The 14,119-nt window shown below is 36.2% G+C and overlaps 2 protein-coding genes and 1 non-coding gene across 5 annotated transcripts; all 3 read left to right on the forward strand.

Annotated features, from left to right (window-relative positions):
• The first annotated feature begins 4,388 nt into the window (after positions 1 to 4,388).
• LOC111809738 (protein CYSTEINE-RICH TRANSMEMBRANE MODULE 13) lies at positions 4,389 to 6,157 on the forward strand. Its single transcript, XM_023696138.2, has 3 exons — positions 4,389 to 4,731; positions 4,853 to 5,060; positions 5,881 to 6,157. The coding sequence occupies exons 1-3, from the start codon at positions 4,680 to 4,682 to the stop codon at positions 5,924 to 5,926; spliced, it is 306 nt and encodes a 101-aa protein (XP_023551906.2). The 5' UTR covers positions 4,389 to 4,679; the 3' UTR covers positions 5,927 to 6,157.
• A 1,160-nt stretch (positions 6,158 to 7,317) lies between these two features.
• Positions 7,318 to 13,184, forward strand: LOC111810920 (telomere repeat-binding factor 1). 3 transcript variants are annotated; one of them, XM_087117397.1, is made up of 8 exons: positions 7,318 to 7,531; positions 8,126 to 8,319; positions 8,476 to 8,690; positions 10,123 to 10,230; positions 10,441 to 10,525; positions 11,172 to 11,255; positions 11,837 to 12,181; positions 12,866 to 13,184. In XM_087117397.1, the coding sequence occupies exons 2-8, from the start codon at positions 8,170 to 8,172 to the stop codon at positions 12,881 to 12,883; spliced, it is 1,005 nt and encodes a 334-aa protein (XP_086973523.1). In that variant the 5' UTR covers positions 7,318 to 7,531; positions 8,126 to 8,169; the 3' UTR covers positions 12,884 to 13,184. The 3 variants fall into 3 exon arrangements, with proteins under 3 accessions (XP_086973523.1, XP_086973524.1, XP_086973525.1); XM_087117398.1 differs by having other exon boundaries at positions 7,319 to 7,531; positions 12,869 to 13,184; XM_087117399.1 differs by having other exon boundaries at positions 7,320 to 7,531; positions 10,123 to 10,218.
• A 744-nt stretch (positions 13,185 to 13,928) lies between these two features.
• Positions 13,929 to 14,000, forward strand: TRNAP-UGG (transfer RNA proline (anticodon UGG)). The gene has a single exon. It is a non-coding gene; the product is annotated as a tRNA-Pro (tRNA).
• Positions 14,001 to 14,119: the final 119 nt, after the last annotated feature.

The raw sequence follows: 14,119 nt of genomic DNA on the forward strand, positions 1-14,119 counted from the left end.
AGTTACTATATATATATATACCAACAAAATGTACGTTCATTTATGTGAGTCAATTGTAGAACAAAACTTTCTTAGTAAGTAAAATGTTTGCACTTGTGAAGTCATGTATCGGTCGGAGAAGTTAACGAAACATTACTTATAAACGTGTGGAAACCTCTCCCTTGTAACGAAGTATTTTGAAAGATTCCTTATAAGGGTATGAAAGTCATTGGTTGGAAAGGGGACAAATACGTTTTAAAATTGTGAGGCTGATGACGGTATGTAATGGGCAAAAACAAACAATATCTATTGACGGTGGGTTAACGATGGTTAGAATGTCGGGACATGTCAAATGAGATTATATGACATACTAAGGAAGGGAGTAGAATTCTTTGCTTCTCGTATCGAGATTGAACGACGAAAACTTCTCTCACGAATGCCGCCCACTGACTCGACCAGTCGAGCTAGGGTTGTTCATCAATCACAGCAGCCACAATGTCGTTGAGCTGAGCTGCAATGAGAAATAAAAGACTTTTGATGTAAGAAATTGAGACAACATGGTCATCTGCTAATCAGGCGTTAACAACAGGTTTAGTGTGGATTGGAGCATGAGCAGAAATGATAAAGATACTCATTGAAGAAGTGGGGGCACAAACAGGGCCCAGCAGCAGAGAAAATCCGTGTACGATCTTTGACCGAAAGCTGTTGAGGTTGCAGAACTGAAGCAACCCGAGACCAGCAGAAGCCTAGAGTTTAATTCTCTGTAGGATGAGATGAATAGGGCCTGACAATTTTTACGTTAAAATGTTTCTGCTAAGGAGAGTTTTACATATCTTTATAAACAATCGATCTTCTTCCCAATTGATGTGGAATCTCACAATCGACCCCCTTTTCGGGCCCCAGCGTTCTCGCTGACATTCATTCTCTTCTCCAATCGATGTGGGACCGAGCGTCCTCGCTGACACACTGCCTCGATGGGGTTCAGCCTTCTCGTTGACACATCACCCAGTGTCTGGTTCTGATACCATTTGTAACGACCCAAGCCCACCGCTAACAAATATTGTCCTCTTTAGACTTTTTCGTTCAGGATTTCCCTCAATGTTTTTATAATGCTTGGGGAGAGGTTTCCATACACTCTTATAAAGAATGCTTTGTTCTCCTCCCTAGCCACCCCCTTCGGGGCCAGAGTCATCGTTGGCACTCGTGACACTCGTTCTCTTCTCCAATCGATGTGGGACCTCCAATCCACCCCCTTTCGGGACACAGTGTCCTTGATGGCACACTGCCTTGTATCCAACCCATTCGGGGCTCAAAAAGCTTTCAAGTCCTCCTTGGCAAGTTTGTTTTGGAACTGTCATTTAGGACAGACATGTCATTAGAAATTGGTTCATATTCTTAATGTTTGACCTTGTCGTGTTTGGTTTTCTTGCAAATATTTCACTCAAAGTGAATCCATTTATAAAGTAATGATGCATAACATAAAAGATGGTCCCATGCAATTATTTGCACTTTGATGGTAGCTCACATTCTACGGTTGTTGGAGTAGCTCAGAATTTATAGTCAACTGCTATACATAATTTGCAATAAGCATCAACAGCTGTAGTAGATAATGGCAGTGTGTGCAGTATGAAGTTATTCACTGTTCTATTTCAGCACCCTAAGTAAAGGGCAGTTTTAATGGTCTATACCAGCTCGTCTTGGCTTTGACTGACACATCGCCCGATGCCCGGCTCTGATACCATTTGTAACAGCCCAAGCCCACCACTAGCAGTTATTGTTCTATTTGGACTTTCCGTTTCAGGCTTCTTCTCAAGATTTCTAAAACACGTCTGTTAGGGAGAGGCTTTCACACCCTTATAGAGAATGTTTCGTTCTTCTCTCCAATCCACACCCTTCGAGACCCAGCATTCTCGCTACCACTGTTCCCTTATCCAATCGATGTGGGACCCCCAATCCACTCCCTTTGTTGCCCAGTGTCCTTCCTGCACATTGCCTCGTGTCCACCACCTTCACGACTTAGTCTTCTTCTTGACACATCGCCTAGTGTTTAGCTTTGATACCGTTTGTAACAACCCAAGCCCACCGCTAGTAGATTTTTTTCTCTTTGTGTTTTCCCTCTCAAGCTTTCCCTCAAAGTTTGTAAAACACGTATGCTAAGAAGAGGTTTCCACACTCTTATAGAGAATGTTTCGTTCTTCTCCCCAATCCACCCCCTTCGAGACCCAACATTCTCGCTACCACTGTTCTCTTATCCAATCGATGTGGGACCCCCAATCCACTCCCTTTGTTGCCCAGTGTCCTTCCTGCACATTGCCTCGTGTCCACCACCTTCAGGACTCTGTGTTCTTCCTGACACATTGCCCGGTGTCTAGCTCCGATACCATTTGTAACAGCCGAAGCCCACCGCTAATCGATATTATTCTTTATGTGTTTTCCCTTTCAAACTTTCCCTCCCACCCTTATAAAAAATGTTTCGTTCTTCTCTCCAATTGATGTGGGATCTCACGCTTGACCATCAGCCAACCAACGCCCCTGCCAAGTGCAGATGTGGGTATCACTCCCATATCTTGAAGCTGCAATGAATGTTCCTGTAGACTACGAACAGCGGAAAGAAATAGCATCAATATGGTAGCTTGTTCTAAGCCAGTGAAGTATTGAATTTAAAACGTCTCTTTGGGTCGTGAGGAAGATAGATCCATCATCGAGATATAGCTGGTCTCCTTCAACTAAGGAACAAAGAAATGTGTTGGAAATACATTGACCCCAATGACAGCTTCTCGAGCAAAGCAAGGACACGTGAAAACTCCTTCCTAGTAAATGCGTTTTAAAATCGAGAGACTGTCATATACGTAACGGTTCAAAGTGAACAACATATGCTAATGGTGGGCGTGGGCCATTACAATGGTTTCAGAGCATACACTGGGTAGTGTGCAGTTATCAGCTCCCAAGGGTGTGGATTGTGAGATCCCATGTTACTTGGAGAGGGGAACGAAATATTCGAGTATAGAAAACTCTCCACAGTAAACGTGTTTTAAAATCGTGATGCTAAATTACCGATTCAATCCCTTACCCAAGTGGATGTGCAATGTGTTGGATGATGGAAGTCCCACATCGACTAATTTAGGGAATGATCATGAGTTTATAAGTGAGGAATGATAACTCCATTGGTGTGAGGCCTTTTGGGGAAGCCCAAAGCTATTGTTGATAGTGTGTTCAATCTAACACAATGAATGGTTGGTTTTCCAATACCAAATTTGTTATGGATAATTATTTAGATAAAATAGACAAAAAGAAAAAGCGTACGCACGTGCGGCCTGCCTTCCCGGAAGCTTCTTGGCCTTTTTCCTGCTACCTTTCTCTGAATGTTTTTTAAGGATTTTATCTACAAGCCAGTAAAGCAGCCCACGTGGCACAACACTTAATTTCTTTTTAATTATTATTTTTATTTGATATTTTTCGTATTAACATTATATACAAAGTACCGACCAAATAATTGTAATTAAAAGGTACGCATCCAAATCTTAAATTTTTAGAGGTATTAACGTGTCAAAGTAAAGGTATTAACTGAGTCACCGAGGACGAGGAGTGCGATTGTGCAATGGGTCGTTTGCTAGCCTATGAGAAGGAGTGCGAGTCTACGACTACGTGTCTGCCGTATGCAAACCTACAACGAGGAGCATTGTGGAAGGAAGGAAGGAAGGAAGAACGAAGAAGATGAAGAATTGAGCACGAGCGGTGAGGCGAGTATACTCGAGTAAAAACTGGAATAACGAATAAGTACTGGTGTGGACTGCGAGCGGCGAATAAGTATTGACCTGCCCATCATCATGTCAGATAGCTAGGATATTGGAGTAATCATGTTGGCCCATGAAGATTGTGTTGTACTGTTCGGTAATGGGTTAAGGGGGCCTGACAACTCGTTCTTTCTTTTTTTACTCAACCCGAATTGGATCGGGTCCTAAAAAATCAACCCAACTCAACCCGAAAATTCAATCTAGTCCTACCCAATTCTTGTAATTCGGGTTGAGTTGATTTGGGTTCTCGGGTTCAATGTACACCTCTACTAAATCATTATACAATAAAGTACATTAATTAGAGAACGCTCTATGGATAATTTATGAAATATTTATTTAGAATAATATTTTTAGGAAAAAATAATAATTGGTCAAAACGACTGAGTGCAAGATCCTATATCCTCGTAAGCGTTCCCCACGCGGCTCTTAGTTTATGACTTTCTTTGAATAAAATAAAATAAAATAAAATACATTTACTTAATATTAATAGAAAAAATCTTGACCGTCGATCGTCATCATCGTCAACAACTGATGTTATTACGTGTCAAAATCGTGGGCCCCTGGTAAACTCCTTAATTAAAACTAATCGAGAAACGAAAAACGGATTAGATAATAAGCCTTCCCGGATTAGCGGCAAACAAACATAACCTTCTCTGTTTGTCGGTAATCTCAAACTCTGTCTTCGGATTATATATTACAAATCCTTCAGATCCCAATCTTCTTCTCTGTACTTCGCAGACCTTCGCTGTCGTCTCCATTGACTCCTCCATCTATCTTCAGTTTTTCCTTCATTTTTTTGTTTTTGTTTTTGTGAATTCCGGCCGGATTCGTCGACGTTGTTCGGCGATCGGGATTGATTGTGTTGAGAGGGAGATATCTTGTTGATTTGAAGAGGAAGTAGAAGAGATGAGTTATTATAATCAAGGCCAGGCTCCGATTGGAGTGCCTCCGCCTCAAGGTATTTTGCTGTTTTTTGTTATGATTTTGGTGTTTTTAGTGTTGGATCGAAGGGATTGTGGTGTGCGATTGTAGATCTGTGTATGTTTTGTGTTGATTAAGAGTATTGATGGTTGTTTTAGGTTATCCGCCGGAAGGTTATCCGAAGGATGCTTATCCGCCGCCCGGATATCCACCGCAGGGATATCCGCCCCCAGGATATCCGCCGCAGGGCTATCCTCCTCCCGGTGCTTATCCGCCGCAGGGATATCCTCCGCCTTACGCTCCTCAGTACGGTCAACCTCCTCCTCCTCAACAACAAAGTAGCAACTCTGGTTGCTTGCAAGGCTGGTAAGTCGCTCTCTCTTGATTTCTCCATTTTTACCTGTTCAAGGCGGTTGAAATCGGATCTCAATCATTCCGATGATATGGTATCGGAAACTGAATTCAGAACGAGCCAATTGCATCGTCTGGTAATGCGTTCAGCCTCGGTTTCATCGCCCTAATGAAATCCCCAAATTGACCCCCAGTTAGCCTCTATATTACAGTCTTTTTTAATATCTATTTTATTTTAATCTGGGAAGCTTAAGAAATTATAATGTTTATCATTTTAATTATTGCAAACGGCACAAATCATACTGTATAAGATCATTGCAATTAATCCAATTTTTTAGCATACAATGATATTAGCCCTTTTCTAATGGTTTCCAGATCAATGTTGAAATGTCTGTCCTCTCAATTTTGGAAAACAAATAGATTATCCTAAAGAATTTAGTATTAATTGTAAAATTCTTTGATTTTCGGGGTGGATCTTAGTGGATGGATCAAATTGTGAACGATCAACCTTCTGGGAGAATAATTTGTTCTTATGTGTATTAAACATCATCATTAGTCTAAATCTAATCTTTTGTCATTTATTTTAAAATACTCAAAATGCTTCCAAAATTTATTTAGAAATTTGTTAGATGAAGACCTCAAACAGTGTAGCTATTTATGATGGTGTTTAAGTCCTAATTTTCGTTACAAGTAGCTATCACACTATTCCAAAACTCAATTTTATTAGGGGTAAGTCATCGGTTAGGACTAAGGGTCGTTAAATTTGTATGGAATTAGTATCAATTTGGGATGAGTTTGATACTAAAATTGAGTATGATATGAACTGTGTGTGCAGTTTGGCTGCGCTGTGCTGTTGCTGCCTGCTCGACGCCTGCTTCTGAAGAGACCCCATGTGCAGTGTGTGGCGGGCGGGCTTCAAATTCAAGAACTATCTCTCTCTCTCTCTCTCTCTCTCAGTAAAGCTTTTCCCTAAGAGAAAAAAAGATTGAAACTGGGCGTTCAATTTGTGAAGTTTTTAATTTGTTGCGTTTATTGATTGTAATAGTCTAGTGCTTGTTCCTCCCTCGTTCCCCCCATTTTTCTTACATAAATAACACCCTTATCTCTCTCTAGTTTTTTTTTTTTTTTTTTTTTTTTTCTCTCTTGTAAAACTAAAAAGTAACCCTTAATTGGAAATAAAAAAAATTGATTAATAGTATTTGCTTTTTTTTTTTTTTTTTTTTTTTTTTTTTTTTTTGTTTTTTTTTTTGTTTTAATTGCTAAAGGGTCGGTTTGTTTGATAGATTTTGTTGGATTTTCAAGCACATATATTAATATTCTTATTTGTTTCGCAATATTTCATTTTAAAAAAATAATATTATTATCTATGAATCATTAAACGGGTGATTTATGGCAGTAAAAATATAACATTATTAAATAATAATATATTATTTAGATTTCCTAAATTTTAATTAGTATATTTATTACTAATCATGTTTAATATAATTTATTATTAATAATTATTAATATTCTAATTAATTATACTTGTTTATTATTTTTGGTAATTTATCAAAATTTTATTATTAAGAAAATCAGGTTTTATACAAATCTTTTAATTCCTCCAATTGTATTATAATTTTTTTTGTTTGTAAATTCAAGAATTTATTAACCGAAATAAATACAAAATTTAAAGTTTAGGAATTAAATTTATAATTTAATAAATTATAATTTTGATCTATTAAATTTTAGAATATTGTCCATAGCCTAATCCTGCTTCAAAAAAGTTTATAATAGTCTCTGAAATTTCTAATTTGTATTATTCTATTTTTCGTACTTTGTAGAAAAGCTTTAATAATATTAAATTTATATCTAATATACACGTGATTATTAGCTCATCGATGTTATTTTTAAACAACACAGTTATAATATTATTTAAAATTAAAGATAATTTAATTTTCGATTAAGGTGGGTGAGTGGTTGTAATATTTTTTAAAAGACTCAAATAGACACAAAATTTTAATAATATATATATAATTAATTAATTTAATTTAATTTAATTCTATTATTTAAATTAATAAATATAAACTTATTATTATTAATTTTTTAAAAAGCCATTTAATTACATAGATAAAGAATTTAAATAATTTTTTTTCAGAATCCATCAGATCTGATCTGTTATTATTATTTTTTATTTTTAGAATTTGTCAATAATTTGTTAAATTACAAAGATTAAAAAAAAAAAAAAAAAAAAAAAAAAACGAATAGGGTTTGAAGAATAAAATTACCATTTCGGGCGGCAGCTGAATCCGTGTCTAATAACATTGATTTTCCTGGAAGAATATTAAGGAGGCTCTCAGGAAAATATATAAATTTGTATGAATCTCGACGAGCGATAGAAGAAGAGACGGCGGATTTTTTTCTACCTATGCGCCAAATTTGAACGGAATTTTGAATGTTCGAGGCTTGGAAAACCTAACTCATGCTATTGTTCCCTTTGCGTTACTGAGGTATCTCATCTTTCTCCTTGGAATTTCAATTTTGTTGTTGCAATTTTATCGTTTCCAATTTCCGTAACTGTTACAAGCATGTTGAAGTGGAAACAATAGGGTTCGGTAAATTTAACATTACCCGCTCATCCGATCGAATGGCTTTGCTTTGAAGAATAGGGTTTGCCCTTACTTCCTTGTTCGAATTCAATTTTATCGTTTTTGATTTGGATATTGTAATGCTTGGAGACGGAGGTTAGAACTTGACATTGGGAATTATCTAATAGATTGAATTGGGGAGTTTGGGTTCCGGCAGATTGGATTATCCGGGCTGCGAAGGAAGTGGTGGTCTTTGTTCGCTATGAATTAGGTTATTTGACCATTCAATGGCTTAAACTAGTTCTTTTTCCATTGTAGTTTCTACTCTGGCGGGGATTTCAACTCCTAACAATCTTTTAGTTTTTTTGTGTTTATAATTGAGACTTTTGTCATATTTTGGGTGGTTTCTTGTTTCAGTTCGTGTTATATTCAACTTTGATGTGAAGTACTTAGTTTAGCTTTCTCCCTGTTTGTCTTTGAGTACGAAAATAAATCTGTTCCTTTCTGATGTGAAAGAACCTAGCTGGCCTTGGGGGTGATCCTTCTTTCTGCAACTTTTGATGGGTGCTCCGAAGCAGAAATGGACTAACGAAGAAGAAGCAGCCCTGAAGGCTGGAGTTGTTAAGCATGGAGCAGGAAAGTGGCGAACGATACTTAAGGATCCTGAATTCAGCAGTGTACTGTATCTTCGTTCAAATGTTGATCTCAAGGTAAATAATGATGTTTTAGTAGTCTTTAGCTCACTATTTCACAACTCTTTTATGTGAACTTTTGGTAGTTCTTCATATTCGTTGGAAGAGGAATTGTTTTGCCAAGCAATTTATCTTGAAAGATAGATTGATTCATGTCGTTAATATTTTATAAAGGACAAGTGGAGGAATATGAGTGTGATGGCTAATGGTTGGGGATCCCGAGAGAAGGCCAGGTTGGCTCTTAAGAGATTACATGCTCCTAAAAAAGATGAGAACATTTTGGCTAGAAGTGTTGCTGTCCAAAGTGAAGACGAATTGCCAGAAGCTAAATCTGTTTCTCTTTCCTCGGATATCAAGCTGATAGCTGGTCCAAAGCGATCTAATGTAAGGTTGGTCAAATCTTTCATCACTCTTCTTTCCTTTTTTTTTTTTTTTTTTTTCTTATTTGTCGTTTCTGTGAACAGATTCTTCGTATTTTTCGTATTTGATCTTTCTCGAATTTTTTTTGTTTTCCGTTGCTTTTTTGAGTTCTTCAACATTGTCATTGTGGGATTCAAACATTTGATCTTTAGGACAATGCAATAATCAATTCAGCTATGCAAAGGATAGTAGATATTACTATAGAGTCCTGATTTTGGTAAAGTCGTAGAGCATGGGATTTGGTTATTGAACATTTTGTTGAATGATCCAATCTTAAGTGATGGATCTGTCATGGACATAGCCCGATCCGGCAGACCATTGGTTCAAGCTGGGTCTATCCTGATTTAGATATTTTTAGCAGTCAGATTGGTAACCGAAATTCTAATTATATACATTAGGTTCCGAGATAAAGCTCCTTCGGCATATATTGTGATGAGTGTTAAGTATCATGTGCTTAAACATCACAATCATGAATCCTGATCCTTTTCAATCTTCTATAGAAGGATCAGAACTAATCGTGCACGGTCAGTATGTTACAAGTTAAGCGAGGCTTGAAATCTGTTGTAGTTGGAACTTAGAAGCTTACATATGAATTGGGGTTAAATTATTAGCTGATTTGAAGAAGAAATCTAGAAATATTTTGATAGAAAATGAAAATCATATTTATAGAGATGTAACACTAGAGGAATGGGATAAAATACCACCCAATCAATAGCCTCAAGGCCAAGGGTTGCAAAATGGATTTCAAATTGGCATGAACTGTAGCAAGATAGTAATTAGGGAGAGCTCATTTTGAAGGGATGAATGTCAATAAATGTAGATCTACAAGTTTCACTTTCAACATTGTGAAACTGCCTCCTATTCCTCTCATTTCACAATGAAAGGCCTGTGGAACATATCACGAGAGACCAAAACTTCTAAACAGAAAATTGTAGATTGTTTAAGTTAAGCTGCACTCAAAAAGGTTGATCAATGTTATTGCTTTTACACTTTATTTGGCAATCGCTTGTTTCTTTTAAATGGTAAAATAACAAAATTCGAGAGATTTATCTTCTCCCTTGTTTTCCAGGAAAAAACGTTGAGCATGCTTTTTAGCCGTTCAATTAGATTTTCTAATCACATTTTTAACATTTTCAAATTACTGGGTTATTTAAGCTTTAGGGACTTCATCACGTTTTTACCTCTAGAATAATATGGGGTTTTTCAAATTGGCTCTAGTTTTGAATCATTATCACGAAACTGTCCCCGGTCTCTGTCATGGTTTTTTTAAGTGTGAAATGGAATTTAAAAAAAAAAACAAAAGATCTATGGCTGCTAGCTGCAAGAAGCAATCTAATTTTCCTGGCGCATTTATTTCTTTTGTATTCTGAATAAATGTATCTTATGCCCACTTTTGAACAGAAAAGAAGAAGAGGAGGAAGAAGAAGAAGATGATGATGAAGAAGAAGAAACGGAAGCAGAAAGAACAGAAAGAGATGCAAGATATGATTGTCATAGGTGGGAAAAAAGGTCAAATTCCATAACATTTTAGTTCAAAGTAGCCAAAACCTAGAACATAGACAAGAAAACCAATGATTTCCTGGTAGGAAATGCAACTATTCATTTTGATAAAGGTGGAATATATATATTTAAGCATCTGAAACATGCATTGTTGTGATATACATTTGGTAGCCAACAGAGGTTTAATTTGTTTGTTTTTTTTTAAAATTTATTTTACAGGTTAGACAATCTCATAATTGAGGCAATTACTACCTTGAGGGAACCTGGTGGCTCTAATAAGACAAAGATTACCTCATATATAGAGGTAGTCTTCCTTTCACCAAATTAAGACATTTAACTTAAGTCGAATCTCTTCCTTCATTTTCTCATCAATGCGAGGAGAAAATGAAAGGAGATGGTTGTTGGTGAAATCAATTGATTTCGATCTCTTACATATTTAGACTTCGTTTCTTTATTAAATAAATCGGTATAAGCTATATGGATTTATATTCATGATGCTAGTGCTCATCTTCTGAAAACAAGGGGCAAAAACGGTTTCTGATTGGTAACTATTAATTTTTGGATTGATAGGAGAGTTTTATTGATTATTCTGAATCCTTGGTGACTGATTCAAGTGCTCATCAATGAGTAGTTAGTTCTCAATAATCGACTGATTCAAGTGACATTCAACATTTGTCAGAAACTTTGGTACAATTTGTAGTTATGTTTTGAATCACCTGTGGCTTTTGATGTTATAATATTTATATCCTTCTTTTCAAGATCTTCACCCTTCTCTTTTTCTGATTACACTTTTTCTATGTCCATTCGAAAAGTTAGTTGCAACTCCTTACTTTGTGCAGGGGCTTCCCCTTTGGATGTGAAATCATATTTTCATAATTATTCTTCCTGAAATTGAACTGTATTTGTCTTTGCTATTGTTGAGTTCTTTTTTTTTTTCCTTCCATCAATAGGATCAATACTGGGCACCACCAGACTTCAAGAGGTTGTTATCATCAAAATTGAAGTTCTTAACAGCTAGTGGTAAACTGGTCAAGGTAAGCAAATCTGATTTTCATTGTTGATTTCGTAAAAGAACAAAAAAAATGAGAAAACTCTTTTAAGTTGGATTCCCTCGAGCTATTTATTCTTTTCTATTGTTGTTTACTTAAAATAATAATCATAGTGTATTGTTCCTAGTGGAATGGTTTGGTTGCTGCATTATGCTCCTATATTAGCGATATCTGTGATGATATATTTCAACTTTTGAGACAAGTGAAATATAATAATATTGTGAAATAATTTGCTGAGAAATCCACTATTGTTCTCTGGAGAAGGACAATCATATTTAATTCTGGGAAGATGATTGGATTGCCGGCTTTCCTTTCTTTCCTCTTTTTCCTTGGTTGTATGACGTTATCTATGTCAAGCTTGCTGCCATCACGTCCCTCCCAGCCCTCTTCAAGATCCTCCTAGGTATTAGCTTAGCACAAATGTTAATCTCAATTGCCTGCTTGACTACTTCTGATGGGCTGAGCCTTAAGGAGTCAATTCTTTCTTATGTTGTACTATTGATAGACTAAAAAATATCACCTCTCCTCAACGTTTTGAGCGTTAAATTTAGTTTCGTTTTGTCCAGGTTAAACGAAAATATAGGCTTCCTCCAGTGATGCCTTCGTCAGAGACAAGGAGCTCTATGTTATTCTTGGATGACCAGCAAAGAGCTTCTTTAAGAGCGGACAAGGACGAAATGTGTATTCTTGCTAAAGCTCAAATTGATCTTGAATTAGCCAAGATGAGAACCATGACTTCCCAAGAGGCAGCGGCAGCTGCTGCGCATGCAGTTGCAGAAGCAGAAGCAGCTATAGCAGAAGCTGAAGAGGCAGCAAGGGAAGCCGAGGCGGCCGAGGCTGATGCAGAAGCAGCACAATCATTTGCTGAAGCCGCAATGAAGACACTGAAAGGAAGAAATCTTCCAAAGATGGTAAACTGTATTATTATTTATTTATACTGCTGAAATTACTCGAGTATCTATTTCTTTGTTTCTTAATTCCATTGGGTTTATGAGTCAATAAGTTTGATCCGTTTATCAGTATTATACAGAGGGATGTGGCAATTACTAGAATCCACATTACCTTTACTAATTGAGGCAATCTTAGAAACAAATTAGGTTCTTTATTAGCGAATAATTTCCTTGCTACAACTACAAATACCATATATGGGAATATTAGAGGTTAAGGATTCTGATTCAATCGAAGTGGTATTATCTCGAGAGTTCGGAAATTTAATTGAATTGAGGCAAATATAGTAAAATGTTGAGAAGTAATTCAAGGAACCTGAAGACTTTTTTGTTTTGAATACGCAGTTGTGGAGTATGGAGACGTGAATCTCCAACCTTAAGGGAAGAAGTACATGTCAATTACTACTACTGAACTATGCTTTATATATGTGCATTTCATCTCCTTGTATGCTCATCCCTGCTAACAAACTCCTTGGCTAATGATCTTATTATACCCTTAGTTTCCTAATGGTATTTCCTGACAATTTTCGTCTGGGATTCTTTCAACCAGCATTGTTGTCATTCAAGCCTTACTTTTGCTTTAACATTCTGATGTGGTTAACGAATATCTGAAAAACTTATATGTGCATTTCTTTTGATACACGTCAGCAGATGATTCGGGTTTGATGGAAAGCAAAAACTGACTTGGAGAAGTTGTGGAGCTGTACTTAAAGGGATTGACATGTTTCACGCTCGCTATCGATTAAGCATTATAGCAACCTTTCCCCCACCATTTTCAATCGGGTTTTGGGCAACTCGAGCAACAGGGTCATGTCTGACTAGAAGACTGGATATCAAAACAAGGAGGAACGTTCTGTGGGTTTAGATAGTTGCATGTAAAAATGTGTATTGCTTTTAGTGTAGGATACCTGTGGTCTTTTATCTATGCTCTCTGATGTTAATGAATTACTGCCATTGTTCATTTCAATTGGTCTGATACTTCTGGAGTTGTATTAATGTAAACAATTAAAAAGGACAGGAAAATAAATGGGATTTAAACAAAAAAAGACCAAAATTTTATCCACACCTTATAGTTTAGGATACCTCCCGACAAGAACTAACGTTTATTCTCTTGATATGCCCGTAATAGTTCAAACAAAATGATGTTCGTCGAATACCGTTTTACCTGATCTATAAGTCTAGTCAACATTTTGAAATTTTGACGTGATAAGATGAATAATTATATGGATTAATCTTTGATTTATGTTTGCATATGTGAAATGTTAGAATACTTTGAAATCTTAAATGCGTCACACAATTTCAACTTAAGCGTCCAAAGTCTCCATTTATATTCCTTAATGAATTTTATGAATTTTTTTTAGGCTTTTTATCCCTAAACTCGAAGGTATCATAGCGTAGAAATGTGAATTTTAAAAAAATATTGATTAGATCAAAGATTTAAACTTATTACATTTTTTTAAATGCAAAAATTTAAGAAACCTATTTTAGTGGTTAAAATAGCAATAAAGTGCCATAATTAGAAGAAGAATTGGTATAAAATAAGTAACTGCCAGCTAGCATCTTGACCTTAAGCTCATAATAGCATGTGCCGGTCAGTCTAGTTACAAGAAAGATTTGTCAGTGGAGTTGCAACAAGACAGGCTGTAAGTACTATAATAAAATGATTTATACTTTACTAACAAATATATTAATTTATCTAGGTTAACATCAGGGGCATTTGGTCTAGTGGTATGATTCTCGCTTTGGGTGCGAGAGGTCCCGAGTTCGATTCTCGGAATGCCCCATTATTTTTCTTTAATTTCTTAATTTTAATAATACTTGAGGTTATGAAGTCAATTGAATCATACATTATCTACCTCTTTTCTAGTACAATTCAATCATACACCATCATTTCAGCTTTTT

Source organism: Cucurbita pepo, chromosome 14, assembly GCF_057944985.1.
Source record: "Cucurbita pepo subsp. pepo isolate OVF chromosome 14, ASM5794498v1, whole genome shotgun sequence".
NCBI classification, from domain to species: Eukaryota; Viridiplantae; Streptophyta; class Magnoliopsida; order Cucurbitales; family Cucurbitaceae; genus Cucurbita; species Cucurbita pepo.

Bases quoted from the DNA above. Each gene is read 5' to 3' on its own strand.
- LOC111809738 (XM_023696138.2), top strand. From the start codon at position 4,680: ATGAGTTATTATAATCAAGGCCAGGCTCCGATTGGAGTGCCTCCGCCT. The intron at 4,732-4,852 runs GTATTTTGCTGT...TGGTTGTTTTAG, and splicing joins TGGAGTGCCTCCGCCTCAAG to GTTATCCGCCGGAAGGTTAT. The intron at 5,061-5,880 runs GTAAGTCGCTCT...CTGTGTGTGCAG, and splicing joins TCTGGTTGCTTGCAAGGCTG to TTTGGCTGCGCTGTGCTGTT.
- LOC111810920 (XM_087117397.1), top strand. From the start codon at position 8,170: ATGGGTGCTCCGAAGCAGAAATGGACTAACGAAGAAGAAGCAGCCCTG. The intron at 8,320-8,475 runs GTAAATAATGAT...TATTTTATAAAG, and splicing joins GTTCAAATGTTGATCTCAAG to GACAAGTGGAGGAATATGAG. The intron at 10,526-11,171 runs GTAGTCTTCCTT...TTCCATCAATAG, and splicing joins AGATTACCTCATATATAGAG to GATCAATACTGGGCACCACC.